Here is a 15979-nt window from a genome sequence, read left to right as displayed (position 1 = left end):
ACACTTGACCTGATTGACTAAAGGTCTTAAATGCTTTATCTGTGCTCTACAAAAATAAGCAGAATATAAAAAGATGGAAAATCTGTTTTAAAATTTAACCCACCAGCGAATGCATGTCTGTGGTGTGCAGAGCAGTGAGTGAGAGGTGTTGGGTAGAGGAGTAGGAGAAGGATCGGGTGTGTGTGTGTGTGTGTGTGTGTGTGTGGTGGTGGTGGTGGTGGTGGTGGTGGTGGTGATGGAGTTTGCTAGTGTCCTTGTGGGGTGTTGCCCAGTCCAGCACACCCAGCTCATCTCTTGCAGGTCCTGTAGGAATTGCACCCGAGCTTCCTAGCAGCAAGTGCCAAAAGTTCCTGTTAGGCTCGCACAAGTTTTATTATTATTATTATTATTATTATTATTTATTAAATTATTATCTGTGTACATATCTTATCATTGCTCGCACAAGTTTTTATTTTGTTTTGTGTTTAGCAATTATTTAGAAATGGTCTCATCGCCCATAACCAGTTTATCTGGAAAATATTCTGAAGCTCTGGCTGCGCACAGCCTGCTTTCCTACGGGAACTGAGCCGGGGTCACCCCTGTCCCTGGGGCTGATGGCCCCAGGTTTGTTTCTCCTTCCTGGTGGTAGCTCTCACCCCGGCCCTCTTTTCACTTAGTGGTCACGGTGCCCTCTCCCCAGCTATTTGCAGGTTTCCTTCATGGTGAACTCTGGGGCCGGGGATGTCAGATCTCAGTTTGATGTCCCCGGTTTGAATCATCCTGGAACCACCTGGCGGGACCGCCGCCTCTGCGGCCAGGCCCGGTTACTTTGATCCCCGGCCAAGTTCACCCCTGTGTACGGGGCTGAGGGCTTCCCCAGTTGTTATAGTTTTGTTGTTTGTTTTCCAAATGGAGAGTTTTCTCGGGGGGGGGGGGGGGGGGATTGCCTTTTTTCTGTCCCTTAGCTTCAGACAATGCTCATGCCTCCACTGCTGCCGCAGATTGTAAATCCTGCGTCCTTCTTGGGGGGAAAGTTGCTAGAAAAAAAAAAAGTTTGGGTGCAGCCCCCAGTGTATCCATGACACGACAAGGGCCGCGCTGGGAAATGGCCGGGGTGGTGGCGTCCCCTCTGCTCCCTTGGGAGACCCCGGGCCCTCTGGACACCAGGTGGTGACTGCGAACAGCGCAGACTGACCTGTCTTTTGTCCTGCCCTGTCTGGTTGGAGACCACAGCGAGTCCCTGCGACCTGGAGTCATGAACGCCTGATGCTCCCAGCTCTCCCGGAGGCTCACAGGGACCTCAAGGAAATCACTGGGCGCTTTCTGGACCTCAGTTTTCTCAACGCAAAACGAAGGGTCATAGGACAAGCAGGCGTGGAACTAGAGGGCCCCCTGTCGCCCTCACTATTCTTTCTGTGCCCGTTTCACAGACATCACTAGTCTGTGGCTGTCCTCTCTGCCCTGAGCCAGGGCTCAGCCTGCCTCAACTTTAACCCAGCCCCCAGGGCTGCCAGCCTAAGAGATCTCCAAGGCCAGCTTCAGCTTCGTTGGTTTAAGTCACAGGGGTCCTCAAACTTTTTAAAGTGGGGGCCAGATCACGGTCCCTCAGAGAGCTGGAGGGCCGGACTATATGAACTACTAATTCCTACTGTAACACCTCGGCTGCGCTCACTGCCCAAAAAACCTGGCAGGCCGGATCAGACTCCTCTGCGGGCCGCATGTGGCCCGCGGGCCGTAGTTTGAAGACCCCTGGTTTAAGAGAACGGAGGGAGCACAGCCAGGAGGGGAGGTGGGAGCGCCCTGAGAAGGTTTCTTCTGTGATGGTGTCACCCGCTCCAGGAGGAGAGGACCATGTTCGCTCCGGTTCCAGGACTAACCTCTCACCAGGGCTTTTCCCAGCCCCTGGAGCCCTTTGCCGGGAGCCGGGAGAGAGGCAGGCCTGTAGGCCTCATGAACACATGCTGCATCTCTGATTCTACAGCTCCTCTCTCCTCAGTGGGAATTGTCACTGAGACCTGGGGCTCCCAGGCCTAATTGTTTAAAAATAATTCTCCCTTGCTTTAAAAAAAAAAATACATTTTATTAATTTTTTACAGAGAGGAACATCAATGAGAGAGAAACATCGATCAGCTGCCTCCTGCACACCCCCTACTGGGGATGTGCCCACATCCTTGACCTGAATCGAACCTGGGACCCTTCAGTCTGCAGTCCGACCCTCTATCCACTGAGCCAAACTGATCAGGGCCTCCCTTGCTTTTTAAAGTGTTGTTTTTCCCAGATGCATTTCTTGCCGTTTTGGAATCTCTAGCATTCAATGGCATTCTTTGCCTTCCAGCAAGTGGCTTAGATTTTTATTTATTTATTTATTTTTTCATCTTGTCCTGACTTTGGGCATGGTGTGGCCGAAATGGGGAGAGAATCAGAAATCCTGTGGTTCTGAGCTGGCTTCACGTCGTTCAAATGGAGCCACAAGTAACCAGACAGAAGACTGGGGTACAGATAACGGTTCCTCTTTATTTTATAAAGGGGAACGGTTCCCAGAGGCAGCTGGCAGGTGTTCGTTTTTTCTTAATAGTAACTCTATTGAGATAGAATTCGCATACCATAAAATTCACCCTTTTAAAGTGCACAATTTATAGTTGTTAGTTTAGTCACAAGACTGTGCAACCATCAGCATATTTTCATCACCCCAAAAATAAGCCCTAGCCCTGGCCGGTTTGGCTCAGTGGACAGAGCATCAGCCTGTGGACTGAAGGGTCCGAGGTTCGATTCCAGTCAAGGGCACATGCCCGGGTTGTGGGCTCCATCCTCAGTAGGGGGCTACAAGAGGCAGCCGATTCGGGGTTCTCTCTCATTGGTGTTTCTGCCTCTCCCTCCCCCTTCCTCTCCAAAATCAATAAAAATTTTTAAAAATCATTAAAAAACACACACCCTGTACTCATTAGCAGTCATTCCCCACCCTCCCACTACTCCCATTTCCTCCAGACCTAGACATCTGCTAATTATTTTCTATTCCATAGAGTTGCCTGTATTGGACATTTCAGATAAATGGAATCACACAAGTATGTGGGTTTTTTTTTTTTTTAAATATATATATGTTTTTATTGCTTTCAGAGAGGGAGAGAGAGATAGAAACATCAATGATGAGAGAGAATCCTTGATTGGGTGCCTCCTGCACGTCCCACACTGAGGATCGAACTGGAACCTAGACTTGTGCCCTTGACTGGAATTGAACCCAGGACTCTTCAGTATGCAGGCCGACACTCTATCTACTGAGCCAAACTGGCTAGGGCAGGCTGTGGCCTTTTATGACTGCCTCCTTTCATTTAAAATAATGCTTTCAAGACTCATCCATGATGTAGCATGCACTTCATTCCTTTTTATGGCCAAATAATATTCCCATTGTGTGGATATACCACATTGTATTTATTCATTCACCAGTTGATGAGCCTTTGGTTCTGCCTTTTGGCCATTATGAATAATGCTGCTGTGAGCATGCACATACACGTTTTTGTGTAGACATATGTTTTCATTTCTGTTCGGTATACACCTCAGAGTGGAATCGCTGAGTCACACGGTAACTTTAGTCCAGTGTTTCCCAAACTTCTCTCATGATGAGAATCACCTGGTGGAGTTGTTAAAACACAGATTCCTGAATCCCAACTAAGAAGTGCTAAACTAGAATTTTTGAGAACATATAGGTAAAATTGCATACCTAACTTAGTGCTCTGTATATAACATCTGTCTTAGAGCACTAGTTAAGTATACAATTTTACCTATATGTTCCCAAAAATTCTAGTTTAGCACTTCTTAGTTGGAATTCAGGAATCTGTGTTTTAACAACTCCACCAGGTGATTCTCATCATGAGAGAAGTTTGGGAAACACTGCTTTAGTCTTATGTGAAAATGCCCAACTGTCTTCCTAGTAGATGCAGCATTTAAAAATCCTACCAACAATGTATGAGTTCCCGTTTGTCCACATCTTTGCCAACACTTATTATTGTCTTTGATTTTAGCCATGTTAGTGGCTGTGAAATGGCAGGTATCTTAATTGTGCTTTTGTTTGTGGTTCATGTCAAGTACTGGCCAACCGTCCCAACAGGGTGGGGACTCTGTGTGTTATTGCATCTCAAAAATCTATAGCTGATTTTTTTTAAAGCTGCTAATGTGGAGGGACCGTGCAAAAAAGGAAGTGGTTCAGACACCAATAAAGGTAGTAAATAGCCGGACCTTTTCCTGTGCAGGCCTGGAGGCTGTCGTCATCGGAGAGGTTCATGAGAACGTGACTCTGCCCTGCGGCAACATCTCGGCAGCCAGTGGCCTGATGACCTGGTACCGGAATGACTCGGAGCCCGTCTTCCTCCTGTCCTCCAATGCCAGCCGCCCGCCAGCCCAGCCCCGCTTCTCCCTGGTGAACGCCAGCTCCCTGCACATCGAGGCACTGAGCCTGCAGGACGAGGGCAACTACACCTGCTGGGAGGCCCTAAACGAGACTCGGTGGTTCCACGTGTGGCTGCAGGTGGCCAGTAAGTGCAGTGGGAGGGCCTGGGACCGGCGGGTGCGGCGCACAGAGCCGTGGACAGGAGGCCATGGCCTGGGCGTCCTTCTGGGCTCTGCCACCTGCAAGCTGAGTGACCTCTTGCCCCTGTGTTTTCTCATCTGTAAAATGGGGATAAAAAGAGTTCTTTTCCGCGTAGAATTGTGTGATGAATAGATGCCAGTCGACCTGTATAAAGTGCTGTAAATGTTTCCTGGCGTAATAGCTAGCTGTTCCGTTGAGCTTGTTGTTAATATCACTTTATTATACAGCAAAGTCAGGGTACAACATAATCGAGTTAGACTACCTGAGTTCCAGTCCTATGGCTGTCACTTATCATTTTTAATAAGGAGCTTGATATCTCTGAGCTTTTTTTTTTTTTTTTTTTTTATGTATTAGGTGGGGATAATACATGGCATACCTTACCAGGTATGCACTCTTAGGTTGTGGTGCTTAGCACAGGGCTGAGCATGAGCTGCTATTACTACTGTGCTTTCCAAAAGTAGCGTCCATATGCATGCATGATTTTAGACCATGTTGTTGGTAAAGTACAGCCTGTGGGCCTTATCCAGTCTGCTGCCTATTTTTGTTTTGCCATACTATTTTACATTTTTATACATTTGGGGGGGAGGGAAATCAAAAGAAGAGTAATATCTATGACATAGGAAAATTATTATTTTAAAAAAATATATATTTTATTGATTTTTTACAGAGAGGAAAGGAGAGGGATAGAGAGTTAGAAACATTGATGAGAGAGAATCGTTGAACAGCTGTCTCTTGCACACCCCCTACTGGGGATGTGCCCGCAACCAGCGTACATGCCCTTGACCGGAATCGAACCTGGGACCTTTCAAGTCTGCAGGCCGATGCTCTATCCACTGAGCCACACCGGTTTCGGCACTATATGAAATTCAGATCTCAGGGCCCGTAAATGAGGTTTTATTGGATCACAGCCACACTCATCCATTTACATATTCATTGCCTTTGGCACTTCGACAGCAGAGCTGAGTGGCTGTGACACAGACTGTATGGCCTGAAGAAGTTCGCTGTGCAGTTCAGTAGGAATACCCATCCGCTCACATTGCTGCTCCCTGAGTTTCCTCATCTGTAAACTACGGCATTTACTCCTTCCTTTACTCAGCATGTATTTGCCGAGAGCCTGATGCCAGGCACGTTGTAGGCACTGGGCCAGGGGACAAGGTCCCCACCCGCCCGGAGCCGATGTTCTAGGTGGGGCAGGTGCGCAAGGTGTAAACCTGCGTCCTGCTGGCTGCTGTCTCCGTGACCGTGGGGAAGTCACTGAACTCGTCCGGCCTTCACGTTATCGTCTGCGGAGCCTAAGCACAGGTCCACCGCACCCGTGCAGGAGGGGACCCTGCACAGGGCTGGACACACAGGACGCATTGGCCCACGGCGCTCTGATCGGCTGGTCAGGCAGGTGACGGGATTCCTGTGGGGAAAGTGCCTCTCGGGTTCCCGCCGCCGCCGGCTGGCTGTGGGTCGGGAACTCTGTGTGCCCAGATCTCATGTGTCCCCTCTCTCCCCTGCCGTGGCCGATAACCGAGTCTCTTCGGGAGGGACGTTTGGGAATGTTCTCACACGGCCTTGCGTGCCCCGGAGAGAGCACTGGAGATGGGGCCGGTTGTTATCTGCGAGTGACTGGAGGGTGGGGCTGCAGAGCACAAAGCCGCGGAGTGAGGGCGGCCGCGTCTCCCTCCTCCGCCTGGATCTCTGCTCACGGGACTCGGGTATCAGCCACTTCAGGGGGGAGAGGGGACCCGTGAGATCTGGGCACACAGAGTGCCCGGCCCACAGCCAGCGCGCTGGGCGAGTCTCCCTTCTACCTAGGAGTCAGGGTTTCCGGACACCTGGGCTGAGGCAGCCTGTCTGGAATGGGCACCACGTGGTGATTTAAAAAACAAAAACAAAAACATACATATATTTTGTTGATTATTATTATTATTATTATTATTATTATTATTATTATTTTTTACAGAGAGGAAGGGAGAGGGATAGAGAGTTAGAAACATCGATGAGAGAGAAGCACCGATCAGCTGCCTCCCGCAACCAAGGTACATGCCCATGACCGGAATTGAACCCGGGACCCTTGAGTCCGCAGGCCGACGCTCTATCCTTTGAGCCGAACTGGTCAGGGCTACGATGTAATTCTTGTTATTCGTCTCAGGACAAAAAGTCCCCGCGCTGATACCGGTTAACGGAAGGCAGCTGTTGGGATTGGGGGTACAGGGACCCCAGGGTCCAGAGCAGGTCATGGCAGTGTGTGTCACTGACTCCCCCCGCCCCTCCTGCCTCCAGCCTGGGGTGCTGGGAGGTGGGAACAGCTGTGCCTCTGCCTGCAGACAGGCCGGAGGAGCGGGGACGGTGGCACCGACCTCAACACGTCCCGGTAGACTGTGCTTCTCTCAGGACAGCATCTCCCTGCCTGGGGGAGCCGGGCGATCCCGCTGGAGATTCCCCGTGAGAGGCCGCCTCGAGGTGCACAGAGCCGGACTCTCGGCTTCCCTCAGGCCACGCCGGCGTGCGGGGGGCCCCGGAGCCGGCGGCACAGGAGCCCGGTGATGTAGGTGGGGTTTGGAGGGCGGCGGCACAGGAGCCCGGTGATGTAGGTGGGGTTTGGAGGGTGGAGGTGTGGCTGTCACTCCAGACTTCCCGGAGACAGAGGCTCAGGAAAGCCCCTGCTTCCCTCGCTCACGGGGCCCATCCCGTTGGCACTCATTCTCTGCTGGCGGTGGGGGCACTGGGCCTCACCACAGCCTGAGGTCCCAGGGGGAGGACTGCGGGGCACCCGGAGGACAGATCCCTGACCCCCATGGAAGACGGGTGATCCTCGCCCAGAGGTGGGTTCGTCCGAGTCTCGCCAAGCTCATCAAAGGCAGCGACGGGTCCCCACTCTTTGGCCAGAATCCACATCCCTGGGGAGGTCGGGGGGCCGTGGGGTGGTTGTGTTTGCATCTTTGTTCCGACATGGAAACAGTTTCTGTAAGTTTCCCCGGGATCTTATCCTGTAGGAGAACTATCAATGCGCCACTGGCTGGCAACTACCCAGTGGATTCTTAGATCGTTTTCAGGTAAAAGTGCCGGGATCGAGAGTAAATGTCTGAAGGCCGCTTCTCCTGTTGGCGAGGAACCCACCGCGGAGATGGAGTCTCCCTTTATGTGGGCGCCCGAGGTGCAGACTAACCATTTGAGGCCCTTGTCTGGCCAACCTGTAGTTATGGGGGAAGGAAAGAGGTGAGCTCTATGTCAAGAATGACAGCAGAGCCAGCCAAAACCGGTTTGGCTCAGTGGATAGAGCGTCGGTCTGCGGACTGGGGGGGGTCCCAGGTTCGATTCCGGTCAAGGGCATATACGTTGGTTGCGGGCACATTCCCGGTGGGGGGTGTGCAGGAGGCAGCTGGTCGGTGTTTCTCTCTCATCGATGTTTCTAGCTTTCTGTCCCTCTCCCTTCCTCTCTGTAAAAAATCAATAAAATATATTAAAAGAAAACAAAACAATGACAGCAGAGAAGAGGAAGGCAGCAGCAGTGGTAGATTAGATGGTTCTAGAACAGGAGTCAAGCCTTTTCTGTGGAGATCCAGATGGTAAATATTTCAGGTGTTATGGGCCAATGGGCAAAATTGAGGATATTATATACGTAAATACTTATATAAAAAGAAAGAAAACCATCTTTTACATCAGGGGTCTTCAAACTACGGCCCGCGGGCCACATGCGGCCCGCAGAGGAGTCTGATCCGGCCTGCCAGGTTTTTTGGGCAGTGAGCGCAGCCGAGGTGTTACAGTAGGAATTAGTAGTTCATATAGTCCGGCCCTCCAGCTCTCTGAGGGACCGTGATCTGGCCCCCACTTTAAAAAGTTTGAGGACCCCTGTACATCATATTATTGACAAAATTCAAAGTGTAGTGGTAATCGAGTGCTCTTTTTGGTAGTGCAGGCCTATTAATGAGAAGGACAGAATTCTTTCTGGAGGAGATAACATTTCACTTAATAGGGTTTCAAAGTTCCTGTTCTCCCTCATCAAATCAATTGCGGATGTCCATCTGTAAAAACCATGCTTATGGGCCTGTGGACTGAAGGGTCCCGGGTTTGAGTCCAGTCAAGGGCATGTACTTTGGTTGCGGGCGCATCCCCAGTAGAGGGCGTGCAGGAGAGGCAGCTGATGGATGTTTCTCTCTCATCGATGGAACTCTCTATCCCTCTCCCTTCCTCTGTAAAAAACCAATAAAATATATTTTTTTAAAAAATAAATAAAAACCATGCGTAGCTTATGGCCCAGATAAAAACAGACAGTGGGCATCTGCTGCCAGTGTGTGGTCCAGAATCCATCTGCAGGTGCACCGCTGCCGATACCGTCAGATAGAAACCTCCAGACTGCTGACCTCAGGTCAGACACCAGGCCTCGGGGTATCTTATTGGATCCTTCGAAAACCTAGTGGTAGAAGTTATTCCTGTTCTTTTCATCTCATAAAAAACGGGCAAGAAAGTGAGAATGAGAAGGGCGGACACTTTCCTAAGGTAGTCCATTTAGAAGCTGCTGTAGGATTTACATCCAGGCCTGTCTGAGTTCAGAGTACAAGCTCATAACTACTAGACTAAGGCATCCATCCCACAAAGAGTCAAGATCTGAAACTGACATTGACCAAGACCTTGATAAGATGCCCAACCAACTGGTCAGGGCGTTTCATTTAACTTTTATATATATATATATATTATTGATTTTTTTACAGAGAGGAAGAGGGATAGAGAGTTAGAAACATCGATGAGAGAGAAACAACCATCAGCTGCCTCCTGCACACCCCTTACTGGGGATGTGCTCACAACCAAGGCACATGCCCTTGACCCGAATCAAACCTGGGACCTTTCAGTCCGCAGGCCGACGCTCTATCCACTGAGCCAAACCGGTTTCGGGTCATTTAACTTTTTGTTTGAACTCTTCCATTTGCGTCCTTCTCATCTATTGCCTGTATCCAACTCCATTTTTTGCCGAGAACTGTGCTGGCCAGAAGCTTCTCCCCGGCCAGTTTCTGTCAGTCCACACTGTCCATGCCCGGCTGCCGGGGCCCGTGAGACCCCAGTTTGAAAGTCCTGGCTGGCCAGTCTAACGCACTATCTTTACTGGCCCAGGTGTGGCTTCCGGGACCTCGGAGGCACTCTGTGCTTAGCTGGGTGTCTGCCAACCGTGGGCACTCCCTCGGACCTGCTGGTCCACATACCTGACCAGCTAGCCAGCCGCAGTGCATGGGACAGCTGAGCACCTTCCACACCACAGGATCACTCCCCCCCCCCTCCCCCCAGGCCCTCTGTGGAGGCGACATGATTCTGACAGATCGCCCAAACTCTTAGGAACCAGCCCCAACTTGACAAGCATATGGTCAAGGGTATTGTCCTCAGAAGCCCACCATTTCTAGAGTTTATACCATGGCTGCAGATGTAAATGAAGTAGATGCTGTCTTGTGAGGGGCTCTGGAAAAAAGCCTTTTTCTCCCCCCAGTAATTTTCCCCGCTGGCCTATTTCTGCTCAGAATTTCCGGTTAGTCATAGTTTCATTCCTTCGGCCTAGCGTTGTCCTTCCTGGACTCCTCTTCAGAGGAATCCCCAAAATGACGTGAGTGTAAGTAGGTGTTGGATATATTCTTTTCCTCAAAGGCGACGTGGCATCTTAGGGGCGCTGGGTACCCGCAGTGCCTCCCGAGGGCATTTCTGGGGGCAAGAGAGTTCAGAGATGGGAGGGCAATGAAGGTCAGACGTAGCGTTCATCACGTGCTCCCCACAGCCAGGCATTGTTCCGGGGGCTGAGCCGGACTAACTCCTGTCATCGTCACCGCCGCCCCGCGAGGCGGGCTCTGGTGGCACCCCCATTTCACGGACGAGGCAGCGGAGGCTGGGGAGGGGTTGAGCATTTTGCCGTTGAGGGTGGAGGTGTGCGGGGGGTTCTCACAGGACTCAGCATGTGTCATGGTCGCGGCAAAGGCTCACAAAGCCGGATCAGCCAAGGGGAAGGTGCCTGCGCCTTTCATTGGGGGGAAGTCCGGCGAAGACCAGGAGCTCCCTAGAGTCCTCGCCCCAGGACGCGCTTATTTCCTTGAGCCACACGTGTGGCAGCACCTGTGAAGCGCCGTCTACCAGGAGCCATTAGGGACTCTGCACCCTGAGTTTTTTTTTTTTTTTTTTTTTTTTTTAAATATATTTTATTGATTTCAGAGAGGAAGGGAGAGGGAGAAAGAGATAGAAACATCAATGATGAGAATCATTAACAGGCTCCCTCCTGCATGCCCCCTACTGGGGATCGAGCCCACAACCTAGGCATGTGCCCTTGACTGGAATCGAACCCAAGACCCTTCAGTCCCCAGGTCGATGCTCTATCCATTGAACCAAACCAGCTAGGACTGCACCCTGAGTTTTTATTGGGGCCGGTCCCTCTGGCCTCCTCTAGCATGTACCCAGCCAAACCCTAGACTCTCAGAAGGAAAGCTGGGGTTCGCTGTGAACCACGCTGCCTGTCCCCGCAGTGTAGGCGCAGTGAGCCCCGCTCTCATCAGTTCTGGGGGTGCTGGGAACCCCCTGACATCCACGTTCCCGGTCACACCGCAAGCTGGCCTTTCTGGGAACAGACTCAGGCCTGCTGTGTTAACTCTTTTTTTTTTTTTTAAATATATTTTATACAGAGAGGAAGAGAGAGAGGGATAGAGAGTTAGAAACATCGATGAGAGAGAAACATCGATCAGCTGCCTCTTGCACCCTCCCCCCCACTGGGGATGCGCCTGCAACCAAGGTACATGCCCCCAACCTGAATTGAACCCAGAACCTTTCAGTCCTCAGGCAGATGCTCTATTCACAGAGCCAAACGGTTTCGGCTGTGCTAACTCTTTAGTGCACAGATGAACTTTTTACTCACCAGTGTTCTTCAAATGGAGTGATTTGCACTCTTTCTTCTGTCAATCAGACAGAATCGCTGGGGGTTAATGAGAGAAAGTGCCAGGGCACTTAGCGGAGCCTTTGTCCCGGTGGGAGCTGGTGAGAGCCGGTGAGAGCCGGTGGGAGCCGGTGAGGCCGGTGGGAGCCGGTGGGAGCCGGTAGGAGTCGGTGAGGCCGGTGGGAGCCGGTGAGGCCGGTGGGAGCCGGTGGGAGCCGGTGAGGCCGGTGGGAGCCGGTGGGAGCCGGTGGGAGTCGGTGAGGCTGGTGGGAGCCGGTGAGGCCGGTGGAGGCCGGTGGGAGACGGTGAGAGCCGGTGGGAGCCAGTGGGAGCCGGTGAGGCCGATGGGAGCTGGTGGGAGCCGGTGAGGCTGGTGGAGGCCGGTGGGAGCCGGTGGAGACTGGTGGGAGCTGGTGAGAGCCGGTGGGAGCCGGTGGGAGCCGGTGAGGCCGGTGGGAGCCGGTGGGAGCCGGTGGGAGTCGGTGGGAGTCGGTGAGGCCGGTGGGAGCCGGTGAGGCCGGTGGAGGCCGGTGGGAGCTGGTGGAGACTGGTGGGAGCCGGTGAGGCCGGTGGGAGCCGGTGAGGCCGGTGGGAGCCGGTGGGAGCCGGTGGAGACTGGTGGGAGCCGGTGAGGCCGGTGGGAGCCGGTGGGAGCCGGTGGGAGCCGGTGAGGCTGGTGGAGGCCGGTGGGAGCCGGTGAGGCCGGTGGGAGCCGGTGCGGCCGGTGCGAGCCGGTGGGAGCCGGTGAGAGCCGGTGGGAGCCGGTGAGGCCGGTGGGAGCCGGTGGGAGCCGGTGAGAGCTGGTGGGAGCCGGTGAGAGCCGGTGGGAGCCGGTGGGAGCCGGTGAGAGCTGGTGGGAGCTGGTGAGAGCCGGTGGGAGCCGCTGAGGCCGGTGGAGGCCGGTGGGAGCTGGTGGGAGCCGGTGGAGGCCGGTGGGAGCTGGTGGGAGCCGGTGGAGACTGGTGGGAGCCGGTGGGAGCTGGTGGGAGCCGGTGGGAGCCGGTGAGAGCCGGTGGGAGCCGGTGGGAGCCGGTGGGAGCCGGTCAGGGGCTCCCGTGACCCGCCCCCTGTCGTCCGCAGGCGGCCCGGCCCGGCTGGCAGTGAACGTCTCCTCCACGGGCACCCTCCCCAACGGCACCCGCTTTGCCGCGCGGGGCTCCCGCGTGGACTTCGGCTGCGCCAGCAGCTCCCGGCCGCCGCCCCTCGTCGAGTGGTGGTTCCAGGCCCCGGGGTCCAGGCCCGAGCCCTTCGGGAGCAACCGGACGGCCAGCAGCTTCTCGCTGCTCCTCATGTCGCCGAACCTGCAGGGCAACTACACCTGCCGCGCCCGCAACCCGCTCAGCGGCCGGCAGCGCAGCAGCACCACCGAGCTCCTGGTCTACGGTGAGAGCACCCCTCCTCCCTCCGACCCGTGAGCCCCCTGTGTGAGCCCCTGTGTGAACCCCCCTGTGTGACCCCGCTGTGTGAGCCCCCTGTGTGACCCCGCTGTGTGAGCCCCCTGTGTGAGCCCCTGTGTGACCCCGCTGTGTGAGCCCCCTGTGTGAGCCCCTGTGTGACCCCCTGTGTGACCCCCTGTGTGAACCCCCCTGTGTGAACCCCGCTGTGTGATCTCTTGTGTGAACCCCTCTGTGTGAACCTCCCTGTGTGACCCCTGTGTGAGCCCCCGCTGTGTGAATTCCACTGTGTGACCCCCCTGTGTGACCCCCCTGTGTGAACCCCCTGTGTGAGCCCCCTGTGTGAACCCTCCTGTGTGAACCCTCCTGTGTGATCCCCCTGTGTGACCCCCCTGTGTGACCCCCGTGTGCGCCTCGTCCTCTGTCCCACAGGCTGGCCCGCTGCGTGTGTCCCCACATGCTTCTGCAGCTCCCTCCGCAGCGTGTGCACACACATCCCGGGCTGCGGGCCAGGGAGGGAGCCGCCTCTTCTAGGCCAGTGTTTCCCAAACTTTAGACATATGTGTACCCCTTCTATAATTTTCGTAACGCCGAGTACCCCTTGTACTCATGAGAACGTAGAATTAGGCGCAGCTAAGCACGGTGCAGTGCATCTCCCGGTGCATCTCCCCACCAAACTCCGGTGCAACGCGTACCCCCACCAAACTCTTCCCGCACCCCTGGGGGTACGCGTACCACACTTTGGGAAACACTGTAAATTGCTGCTACGTGAGGCCCAGCGTCCCTGTGAGCCACAGAGGGAGGTCCCTGCCTAGCTCATGGCTGTCTTTTTTCTTTCTTTTTAAAAAAATATATATTTTATTGATTTTTTTAGAGAGGAAGAGAGAGGGATAGAGAGTTAGAAACACCAGTGAGAGAGAAACATCAATCAGCTGCCTCCTGCACACCCCCTAACTGGGGATGTGCCCACAACCAAAGTACATGCCCTTGACCGGAATCGAACCCAGGACCTTTCAATCCGCAGGCCGACACTCTATCCACTGAGCCAAACCGGTTTCGGCTTTTTTCTTTTTAACTGAGATGAAAGTACCTACAATAGCATTAACCACCGGAATATGTCTAGCTGGCACTTAGCACATTGACAGTGCTGTGCGGCCATCATCCTGTGTCGTTCCAACACGTTTTCCTCCCTGCCAGTGGAAACCCCGCGCCACTGAACAGCCACCCCGCCCCCTCCCCCAGCCCCTCTCTCCCCGTCCCATTGATCTGCCTCCCGTGTCTATGCATTTGCCCATTCGGGACTTTTCCCGTAAATGGAGTCAGACGTGTTCCCTGTTGGGATCAGTTTCACTGAGCATCCCGTTTACAAGGTTCCCCTAGGCCCGTGGTCGAGAGCCACATCTCTCTGGCCCCTTGAGTGTGGCTCTTCCACAAAATACCACGGCCTGGGCGAATCTGTTTTGAAGAAGTGGTATTAGAAAAAGTTTAAGTTTAAAAAGTTTGGCTCGCCAAAGAAATGTCAGTCGTCGTCCTGCTGATATTTGGCTCTGGTGACGAATGAGTTTGCCGACCCCTGGCCCAGGCTGTAGCGCGAGTCAGTGCTTATTCCTTTTTGTGGACCGAACGCTCCTCCACTGCGGGATGGACCACGATATGTGGGTGCATTTCTCGGTCCTCCTGCATCATCTTCCCGAGCCCTGGGCCCTCAGCACTGTGAGGGGCCAGCAGTTCACGGGCCTTTATTTTGGGGTGAAGACACCACCACCACCACCACGTGCGCCATGGATAGAAGCCACCGCAGGAGGCGCTGTGCACTCATACTCCGCCAAAGAGGGAGCACGAGAACAGGCGGTGGGTGGGCAGGATAATGGCTCAGACTAATCCTCGCGTGATTCAGGGCCTTCGTACGCCTGTTTTCTCTACCCTAAGAGACATTTATTGCATACCAAGTCATACATGCTGGATGTAGGAAACCCAGATTAATGTAAAGAAGAAAAGAATCACTGTACTCTCATTTTGGCACATGTCCAATCATTTTTGGCACATATCCATCATTTCTGGCACAGATCCATCATTTTGGCACATGTCCAATCATTTTTTCTGGTAGATGACACATATACACCCATTAGGATAAGATCCAAAGTTATTCCTGTTTATGTGTATTATGTAAAATATATGGTCATACACATACATAATATGCATATGCTGTATAGTACATGTGAGTTGATATATAGTTATTAGCGCATGGATTACATTGGATTTATAGGTCTGTAACTTGTTAAAAACGTTGTGTTTTTAGTAATACGTGCACATGGTAAACAGGAAGTCTATGTTGGGGGTGGGAGTAAGTCCCACCAGGACCCCCTCTAGGCACCAAAACTGTCTACTGGAACTTTCCGTGATAACGGAAACGTTCTGTACTGTGTAGTCTAATAACCACCTACCATGCGCAGTGAGCGCTTGAAATGGGGTGGTGTGATGGTGAAACTAAATTGGCCATTTTATTTTGTTAGTTTAAACGTATAAAGCCCCACGCAGTTAGTGAGAAGCACAAAGATAAGTCAGACGGAGCCCCCAGCAGAGGGAACCTGGCTGCCGTCCGGCCTTCACCTGTGCCAGGAGCTGAGCACGGTGTCCCCTGTCCCTGCTCCCGGCTCTGTCCCTGCTCCCGGCTCTGTCCCTGCTCCCGGCTCTGTCCCTACTCCCGGCTCTGCGGGCCAGCCCGGTGCTGACCTCGGCGTCAGGAGTAAGCCAGGCTCCCTCCGGTGTCTTGCAGCTCCCCCTGTGTCAGACCTTGAGTGCTGGGCAGAGATGTCACCAAGCCCGCTCCTGCTGCAGCTCACCTGCCGCTGGGACGGGGGTTACCCGGACCCTAACTTCCTGTGGACAGAAGAGCCAGGAGGCATGGTTGTGGGGACGTCCAGGTTGGAGACGCTGAACCGGTCCCGGCTGTCAGATGGCCAGAAGTTCAAGTGCGTCGGGAGCCACATAGCAGGGCCGGAGTCGGGAGCCAGCTGCGTGGTGCAGATCCGTGAGTCTGGCGTGCCTGGTCCCGGGGTTGGGGTCCACCCGCCTTCCTCTGGGAGAGCCGTTTGATGCCTTCCTTTCAACCTTGGAAGCTTAACCAAGCTCCTTGGT

The 15979-nt window shown here is 53.6% G+C and overlaps 1 protein-coding gene across 1 annotated transcript in view; it reads left to right on the top strand.

Moving 5' to 3' along the window:
• VSIG10 (V-set and immunoglobulin domain containing 10) overlaps positions 1-15979 on the top strand; it is a 36800-nt gene that overhangs the window by 1237 nt on the left and 19584 nt on the right. Inside the window, exons 2-4 of the mRNA XM_084868407.1 lie at positions 4224-4505; positions 12528-12830; positions 15618-15872. Of these exons, the coding sequence (XP_084724533.1) occupies positions 4224-4505; positions 12528-12830; positions 15618-15872 (840 nt within the window). The remainder of the gene's footprint in view (positions 1-4223; positions 4506-12527; positions 12831-15617; positions 15873-15979) is intronic.

This window comes from Pipistrellus hanaki (assembly GCF_964339955.1).
Source record: "Pipistrellus hanaki genome assembly, chromosome: 19".
Lineage (NCBI taxonomy): Eukaryota > Metazoa > Chordata > Mammalia > Chiroptera > Vespertilionidae > Pipistrellus > Pipistrellus hanaki.
The sequence above is the reverse complement of the archived record's forward strand: the minus strand, read 5'-3'. Positions and strand labels throughout refer to the sequence as shown.